General features: G+C 42.8%; 1 protein-coding gene across 1 annotated transcript; it reads right to left on the bottom strand.

Moving 5' to 3' along the window:
- Positions 1-2,199: 2,199 nt before the first annotated feature.
- On the bottom strand, positions 2,200-9,604 carry LOC306740165 (uncharacterized protein; the record flags this gene model as incomplete). Its single annotated transcript, XM_079222270.1, has 8 exons — positions 2,200-2,434; positions 3,205-3,367; positions 3,475-3,616; positions 4,707-4,790; positions 4,878-5,093; positions 5,748-5,868; positions 5,955-6,104; positions 9,462-9,604. The coding sequence occupies 8 exons, from the start codon at positions 9,602-9,604 to the stop codon at positions 2,200-2,202; spliced, it is 1,254 nt and encodes a 417-aa protein (XP_079078396.1).
- Between the last annotated feature and the right edge of the window lie 369 nt (positions 9,605-9,973).

Genomic DNA, 9,973 nt, shown 5'->3' with positions numbered 1-9,973 from the left:
ACAGTGAAGAAGAAAAATAATCCACAATAGCAATATTATATATACAGCTATAATATTGCTATTTTGGATTATTGTTCTTCTTTACCATTTGTATTACTGTTTTACTGTTTATTTATATTACTTGATTTGTATTTACTATTCGTCTCGTGTGCACTGCTGCTGTAATCCTGCAATTTCCTCACTGCGGGACTAATTATTTTATTTTATCTTATCTAACTGACGACTAACGACTCTTCTGGTTGTATAGAAGTCTATATAAACGACTCTACTTCTCTCTTGATGTATTCCGTCAGTAAACACTGTAAACATGAGTTTTTGTCTCAATCTCTTGTTTATTATTCAGGTTTTATTCGTACATTGCTCCACTCTCTCGCGTCACTTCCAAAAACCAAGATGGCGCCGGACAAAATGGCTAACTCAAGGCTTCAAATCGGCATTCCACGAACCAATATACAGGATATGACTCTTCCTCCCTCATGACTCAATCATTTTCATACAGTCCAGTTCATACAATATAAATCAATCAATATGCATAGGAATATTATGGTATAGCACACGTGAAAACAGTTGTAGCTTTAGCTCAGTATAATCTGGGCTCCACTGACTCATTCAAACCTCCAAAGGAAAACAATGAATATTGTAATTTCTAGTTTATGGTCAGTCCCTGCAGCATTTATGTAATGTATATGTATGTAGATACATGTTATTAAATGCTCAGACTGCATGTATTTGAATGAAGTCATGATGTGCACGTTCTCTTACATGATAAGTTCAATGGAGTGTTGTACATTTACAAGAATGTATATTTATGTTTTCTACCAATTATTACCTGTACTGATGATATCTGTTAAATGCATGGTATGTATGGAATTAAAAACAATGTACTTTGATATATGAAGCATACATATGTGCAATTAACAACATACATGATTTGTTGTAATTGTTTATATTGGTACTTACTGTAGTCAATTCATAAAGACAAAACAATAAACAGTTCCTTCACGTGGGTTTAATGTCTAAAATGAATAAATAGTCAAGTAAATAAAGAAAATATATTACAGTTTCACTTCATAAAAACATGCAAGTGAAGGAATTCAAAATGTCGTAACTGTCATCCTATACTAGCTTCACGGTGTTCTTTCATAATACTGCTATGGATTAACTTCACTTCTCTGAAAACTGGCGCTCACATCTCTCCGAGACAAGAAGAGCGCGATGCTAGCAAGGAATGTTCTCAAGAGCGTCGATTCAAAAGTCAATCGGACGCAAACTCTCGTATTTACTCAATCGTATCCAATTAGAAAAACATAGCTCACGATCATGTCGTCGCGATCGAGTAAAAATCAAATCAAGGCTACGTATAATTCACGTTAAGGTATTGAGAGCGGGCGACGTAAACAAAGTTATGCTGCGTTCACAACAGACGCGTTGCGAAATTGACGCGCGAGTAGATTACCGTAAAGGTCGGGGTACGAGCCGCTACTACCTTCAGTGTCCCCGTTAGCTCCCCGCTGTAGCTAGCTGGGGCTCCTGCTAGCGCTCCGTTACTTCCCCGCTAGCTCTTCGCTAACTTCCGCTAGCTCCCCGGAAACCACCGAAGGTAGCGGGACCAGACTTGACACCCGACTTGGGCAGAGGGGACGCGGGCAGTAGCAGCAGCAGCGGCCGGTAGCAGCAGCCGGTAGCGCTAGCTAGCTCCGCTGCTAGCTCCGCTGCTAGCTCCGCTGCTAGCTTGCTACAGCGGGGACATTGACCGTAGGTAGGAGCGGCTTGTAACCCGACCTTTACAGTACATGCAAAGTCAATGCACAGACGCGAATAACGCGGCGAGAATAATTTGCGTGGCTTAAGCCAATCAGCGTTGAGAAGCTCCGCCCGTCATCACCGCCGTCTTGCCGTCGCTGAATCAAAATGGCTGCTGCTCCGCCTGAAGTGGCGCTGGTAGCGGCTTCATTCAGACGCTGTTGTGGGACTACGGATAATATTATGAACCCAGACACCATGGAGTTTGATGTTCCGACCCATGTGGAGTTTACACAACAAGTATAAAGCAGAACTAGTGGTTATTTCCATGTTGGATGGCAGAAACGGAAACTGTTTTCACGGAGATAAGTCACGCCCCCTTTCAGGCGCGAGTAAGGCGCCTGGTGTGAACGCAGCATAAGTGTATGGCACGATGAACGGGTGATTGATGTGTCGTCAGCAGGCCGCCAGCAGCTTCCTGTACTCCTGCTTGACGCAGCTGTAGATGGCGTGGTAGAAGCGGCGCTCCGGCACCATGAGGTCGGTGACGATCTCGGTGTGGTCGACCCCGGGCAGCAGGTAGAGCGACACCTTCACGGACAGAGAGGTGAGGAGGTCGGACATCTTCACAGACGACTGGACGGGCACGATGATGTCGTCGGTCCCGTGGATCAAAGCGAACGGGGGCACTCTGGGAGGAGGGGGACCAGAGAGGATCATGGGTGAATAAAAAAACAAATCTTATTTTTGCAGGGTTCATATTAAATTACATGACTTTTCCATGATTTTAAACCAAATTACATGACTTTTCCATAATTTTAAACCAACTTCCATGACTTTTCCATAATTTTAAACCAAATTCCATGACTTTTCCATGATTTTAAACCAAATTCCATGACTTTTCCATAATTTTAAACCAAATTCCATGACTTTAAACCAAATTCCATGACTTTTTTATAATTTTAAACCAAATTCCATGACTTTTCCATAATTTTAAACCAAATTCCATGACTTTTCCATGACATTAAACCACATTTCCATGACTTCCATGACTTTAAACCAAATGTCCATTACAAACATTTAGTGAAATCTGGGTGTAAACAGTAAAAAGTGAGTAAATGTAGTATTTAAACTAACAATGAGAATACAAAGCATACAGTAAACCTTAAATGACACAAATGAATGAGACAATAGTTTGATTAAAAGAATAAACATTTATATAGATGCCTGTATGTATGCCTGCTTATATTTTGAGCGTCTTTCTTTTAAAAGCATATTCATTATTTCAAACTCAGCGTGAATGAACGTCATGAACACATGAATATAACACATTTACATGACTTTTACAAAAAAGATTTTATTTCTTTCAAGGACTTTTCCAGGCCTGGAAATAACCATTGTAAAACTCCACGACTCTTCCAGGCTCTCCATGACCGTGTGAACCCTGTTTTCTGGTCTCACCTGTCCAGCTTGTCCCGGCTCAGCTGCGTCAGTAGTTGTGTCGGTGAGTAGTACGGGAAGTTCTCCACTCCGTTCATGGCTTTGTGCATGGTGGACACGTACTCCACGGCTCGCTTCTCCTCGTGCTCGTAATGGTCCATGATGTTGTAGACGCCACTCAGACCTGTCCGGGGAAACGTGGAGAATCAACAATGAATTAAAAAAAATCCTAGCAATAAATCCAAGGAAAATATAAGATTTAAAAGTTCCCTGAGACTCGGTGACGCTTACCGATGACTCCTCTCACGGCCAGGGTGACGTCCCTCTGCTTGCCCGCCTCGATGAAAAGCTCCTCTCTCGCGTCGATGAGGAACAACACGGTCAGCGCGCACAAGTGAGCGCCCGCCGAGTGGCCAACTAACACTATGTTGTCCTGCGGGAGAAACCCAAACAAAGACATGTGTACCGGCACGCTGTCTGTGGATCCCACAACAGCTTTAGTCCGTTACCTCATGAGAAACGAAGGAAAAATAAACAGTTACGGAAAAAAAGGCGCGTCTCGCCTCATTTGTGGTCAAACCTCGTGCCATGTCGCTATTTTCCCGAGCTACCGCGGCTACATTAGCATATTTGTTGACGTTGCGTCGAAGCTTTCGACATAATGAGCAAGACCCTAAAAAACGTATCTGACTCATGCAGACACTGCACCTCAGGACTTGATTTAGTTCATTTCAACGAGCAAATTCAACATCAATTTAAAGTGAGCTGTAACCTTCAAACGTGTCGGTAAAAAGAGTCGCCAAAATAAAAAGAAGAGACAATTAGCTTATTTGTAGGAAGCTGTAAAGCTGCTTCCGATGAGCGATGCCACTGTGTACAAATACTCCAAAAGTAAAAGTAGGCGACTCTTTATGCAGAATTTACCTCATCAATGTCAATGTCTGTCATTTCAGTTCAGTATTATTATTAATTATTGCATAATGCAGTTGGTCAAGGAGGAACTAGTCTAATTTGATGTTTGTGTACATATTGTATAACAATGCTGTTCAATGCTTATTATACATCATTACACTATTAGTACAGTAAAAAAAAAAAGCACAGAACTTTCTTCAAATGCATGGGGAGTATAATTTATAAAGTAGCATAAAATGTAGATACTCAAAGTACAAAAACATTTGAGTTCTAAGTCATCACAGTACTTGAGTAAATATACTTACAATTATATATATTTTTCCTCCATGCCTGGATTTTGATAGTTAAAAATGTAAGCTACCTGCAGGTATTTGTTATCCATCTGTTGTCTGTGCACTTTATTTCATATTCTACTGTAGATTTCATTGTAAATATTCATGCTCCCATTTATTGCACTCTGTTTATTGTTAAATGTTATGCAATAAAATCCTTCTGTTTTCTGATTTATATGAATTTATGAACCCTAGAAAAATGTTTCGTTCATTCTTGGGGGTTTATAATAAATGGTCAATCTTACAGTTTTCTCAAGAAAACCTGCACACATTTCTTACTTTGTCGAAGTGGAACTTCTGTCCGCTCTCTTGGGCCCAGACCAGGCAGTCAGCGATGTCCTGCACCATCCCCAGCACGTTGGTCTGGACCAGCAACCAGACGGAAGCAGAGTCAGTGACATTCACAGATCCAAACAATGCAATCAGAGTACAGGTGTGCCGTTCTCCCACCTTTGGATAGACGCAGTAATCCGGACAGATGACGGTGGCGCTCAGTTCTTCGGCCATCTGCCTCGCCAGCAGGCAGTAGATGGACCGGTCCCCGGAGCCCCAGGCGCCGCCGTAGATGAACACCACCAGCGGCGGGGCGGGCGCCTCTTTGGACCGGTCCACGTCCGGAGGGTGGTACAAGTCCAGCTTGTTGCTCCGGCGGCCGAATGTGATGCCCTTTGAGTCGGGACAGGCAAGAAGAAAACTGTGAACTTTGGGCATTGCGTAACACATTTTCCAAGAAAGTCGAGCGGTGGAATCTGAGACAAAACCCGAACAGCGAGATGAGTGATGAGTCCATTTTAAATGTTGATCTAGTGTCTGGCCCCTACGATGGAAGAGACACTTCCACTGTGACCAGGGTTCATACACATTTTGACCAATGGATTTCCATGACTTTAAACCAAATTAAATGACTTTTCCATGACTTTAAACCAAATTTCCATGACCAAACATTTAGTGAAATCTGGGTGTAAACAGTAAAAAGTGAGTAAATGTAGCATTTAAACTAACAATGAGAATACAAAGCATACAGTAAACCTTAAATGACACAAATTAATGAGACAATAGTTTGATAAACATTTTTATAAATGCCTGTATGTATGCCTGCTTATATTTTGAGCGTCTTTCTTTTAAAAGCATATTAATTATTTCAAACTCAGCGTAAATGAACAACATGAACACATGAATATAACACATTTACATGACTTTTACAAACCGTTTTTGATTTTTCTTTTTTTTCCAAGGACTTTTCCAGGCCTGGAAATAACCATTTTAAAATTCCATGACTTTTCCAGGTTTTCCATGACGTAAGAACCCTGTGAGACTCACCTTCTCATAGTGCTTGCGGTTTTCCTCATTCTTGTACCACGACTTCCACTGAAAGTAAAGTCTCCCGTATTGCAGATATTTGAGAGTCTCCAGCACCGCTCTGGTCAGACAGTATATTCGCCTGTTGAAGAAGGACAAACGTTAACAACGTACTCTTCTTAATGAGCTAAAACGACAGGAAGAGCTCTGCGGTATTTCACGAGTTACCGTGGTCTCAGAGCTTCTATGTACTTCTTGTATCCGGGCTTGTCGGGCCAGCCGTAGAGCCACTGCGCCGCCAGAGAGATGGAGTACGGGAGGCCCACCAGCAGGACGCCCACCGACACCGGCAGAGACATGTGCTGCTTCAACCCCGACCTGCAAGAGAAAAATATATATATTTTAGTATCTTTCTCTTATAAAAGTAATATCATGCAATGTTGCGTTTGAGAGGCTCTTACATGTTTTGGTGGAGTCCGTCTGTCTCACCTACAACGAAGAAGAAGAAGAAGAAGAAGAAGAAGAAGAAAGACACTCTGAAACGTTTGTTATATTCCTCCCTCCTGTATTGTTTTCAGGTGACATGTAAAATGGTCAGTTGTTAACTGCTGGGTTATGTCATGTTTAGTAAATAATTGACTAATGTTTTACAGTTCATAAGCTATTAATAGTTTGCATGTCGAAGTGACACTGAACTGCTCCATAATTACTAAGGTTGAAATGCAGAGAATACATTTCTCCAATGTGGGGTTTAAAATTTAATTAAAAAAAAATAAAATACATGCTTCTTAGTTGACCAGTTAAAAGTATACATTGACCTCTGACCTTGTAGACAAATACTGAAGGGCTGCTGGGTCAAAATAATGTCATTACCAATTTATTCACATTTACAACTAAAGATTTGATGGATTGTTAAGTAAATAAAACATTCTAATTACAGATGAAGTAGTTACCAGCCAGCCAGATAAATGTGTCATTAATGACGTGTTAATAAAGGTTATAACACCATTATCCATGATGAGACGCAGCTCTCTCTACGTGTAACGGTAGCATGGCGCCCTCTAGCGGCTGGTTGTGCACCGGCACCGTGGCTGGTGAAACACTAAATAACCCCCAAAAACCCTTTAATAATGTCACGTGATGAACTGATGTGAGCTAGCTTAGCTATGAGCTCCAGCTGTATAAGAGCCACACGTTAAAGGTTAGCGACCTCTTTCTAGATGAGCTCTTCACGTTAAATACGACGCTTTTTGTAGCTTAACTTATTATTTGCTTCGGGAAAAAAAACACCGGAAAAGATCAGAAGAAGAAAGAAAAAAATACGCAAGCCATCGCAAAAACACGAACATGTAATCGTATGTAGTACTGAATGACGACGCCCGTGTCCCGGAGAGTGTGGTATCCGGTATTGAATGCGTTGTATTCGGATGAACCGATGCCGCGGATAACCTCGGCGCAGTACCTGCCCTCCAAAAGCCGGCGTCGGCCTCTCGTTTACAAAGACTACAAGTAAATACGGCGGAGCGAGAGAGGAAGCCCTCTGTGACTTCCGGTGTTGCTCCAACGCGTCGTATGGCGCGTGGGCGACCGTGCGAGTGAACATGAGCGTGTACGTCACGAGGAAATGTCGCTCTACTTTATTTATTCAATCAGCTACACGCGAAGATGCTCTAATAAACCACGTTTTAATTGAGCGGTCTCGGCTTCCGTAACTTCAGGAGAAGACGGGTGTATATCTTATCATACCCATTATCTTTGCTCTGATACCCCGGAAGTACATCCACAAGAATTACCCTTTTATGTAAATTAGCAGAGAGCCAGACAATGGAAACTACAATTTCCAGAAAGAAAAGTCGTAACTCAAAGTCAATTATACTAATTTAATAATACATTGGAGATTTTAACTACATTTCACAGTCCTCGTGGTAATAGCTCAGTTGCTACCTGCAGGGGTCGCATAAGACACCATCCACTGTGATGTGGCTGAAAGCTTCAAAAATTAAGATTATTATTTGTTAACCTGGTGAAACGGAGCTTCTAAATTACACTTGTGTTATATTTCAGCTAATAAGGCTTAAATTCAACCACATTGTGAATTTGAAAGGCCTCAGTCTAATTAACAAAACGCTGGCATGCAGTAGCTACTTATTAATTTGTGTATTAACCACGTGACGTGTAGTATCTGTTTTTTTTCCACTCACAACTATGGTCAATTATTCACCTCCAACCTCTTTCCTTTTTGTCTAATGCTGTAAATTCTCTTGGGATTTTTCCACTTAGCTTCCTGCTCAGCTCACTGTTTGGTTTGTTGGTTTCTACACAGTAGTTCAGGTCAACATCAGCCTAACGTTTATGTAAGGGAGTCTAAAAGGCTGTACATAATGACCCTGTGGGTTTAATCTGTGTGAAAGTTTCCTATTTGAATACATTAAATAAATACATCTCACTGTTTATCTCCATATTAAATAGTGCTACTGTGGCGTTAACATTATACCGCAAAAACACATACCACTTTCTTTCTAGCAATTCATTCATTTCCTGTGGCCTAACTGTTCCCAGGTTTGTTGTGATTTATCTAATGCCTTTAAAAAAAATCACTAACAGCTTAGAGAGCAGCACTGCCTGCAAACGTCCAGCAGAGGGAGGAAGAATTCTGCCGCTTGCTCCAGGAACTCTGTCCTGCAAGTGGTCCTGCCTGCAGTAGTTCCTCCAGATGTTACACAGCATTGAAGGGGACTGAACACGTGACGCACATTGAGAAGCAAGATGCACCTCAAGCTGTTCGTAATGGATTGATTGACCCGATCGTTCTGCAAGTTTGAGCCCTTTAACCTCTCTGTACATCGCCGTTACATCATAATATGACTGGGCCACGACCGACCTCAAGTTTCAGGTGTTCGCAAGCTCATCCCCATACTGTGGTGGCGTGAATAAAATAAACATAAACAATTTTAAAAAGGCTGTGCTAGCCGCTACACCACCGTGCATCACCTCATACTGTCATGGTTTGAGGTTTTCTCGTTTCCTGTTTTATTTTGAAGTCCGTGTCTCGCGTGTCCTCTGCACTTCCTGCCCCTGTGATTGTCTTCCCCGTCCCTGATGGTTTTCTCCTGTGTCCAATCACCTGCACCTTCCCGGTCTTACAATCAGAGGATCAGTGGTTCAAGTCCCAACTTGGGTAGTTTTTTGAATTTTTTTTTTTCAGCAATTTTAACAATTATCCCGCGGCCCGGACTGGACCCCCTGGGGGGTCGTATGTTTGACACCCCTGATTTAAACCCTGTTTGCCTCCTCCTCCCATTGTCGGATCATTTGTTCAAGTTTGTGATTCGTACCGTGTGTGTGTGTGTGTGTGTGTGTGTGTGTGTGTGTGTGCTTGCTTCCTGCTCGTTCCTCGGCCTGTTTTTTGAAACCCGTTTTATTTTTTAGAAACAAATGTACTTTGCACGCTGCATCAGCATTTGGGTCGTCTTTCTCAGAAGTCGCCACGTGACTCATACGCTCCCGTCTGGATTTAATATCTATAAACAATGTCATTTTAATATTTTAATATGGATTTGTCCAACTATCACCACTTTGTGCTTCATCACCGCCCGCACAGAACGACTCTTTGCTGGGTTCCCAGATCTTCCATTGGCCGCGTGCGAGGGAAAACCTCTCGGATCCCGACACCGCAGAGCGGCGTGCGAGCGCTGACCGGCCCCAGCGAGGGCTTATTGTTATGTTTGGCCCCACCGAGCGGAGCACTCCGGCTCCTGAGTGGGCGTGTGGTCGCTCCTCCATCTGCCGCGATGTGGGGAGGCCCAGGTGTTCCTCTTGCTTTCCTCCCGGAGGCCGCAGTGGAAACGGAGCCGTTGAGCGAGCGCTAACTCAGGCATTCAAGCCGCCGGTATGAGCAGAGTCAGCTCGTTTTTCGAAACGCTGCGGTGAGTATTCCCAGCATCAACCACCTCCCCCCCATGCGCCCGTTTAAGAATTGTATTATCCTCAAGAGAATCACTGTACGCGTAAGTGGTATTAAGATAATAACAACTGACGTGCGCAAGACTGCGTTCTGTGTAGGCGTAGAGGAGCGTTTCAGCCTGGAAAACTGCGTTCTTTGTGGAAAGACAGTTCGTAAAAGGTCATTTTTATTAATAAGAAAACCACATCTGCTCTCGGCTCTGCGGTGAAGACGAGTGCACAGATGCTGAAAAGCGCTCGGAGCAAAAAGGAGAGCCGGGCGATTCCCTGGAAAGCCCAGTGAC

The sequence above is a fragment of the Taurulus bubalis genome, assembly GCF_910589615.1.
Source record: "Taurulus bubalis genome assembly, chromosome: 8".
Classification (NCBI taxonomy): domain Eukaryota; kingdom Metazoa; phylum Chordata; class Actinopteri; order Perciformes; family Cottidae; genus Taurulus; species Taurulus bubalis.
The sequence above is the reverse complement of the archived record's forward strand: the minus strand, read 5'-3'. Positions and strand labels throughout refer to the sequence as shown.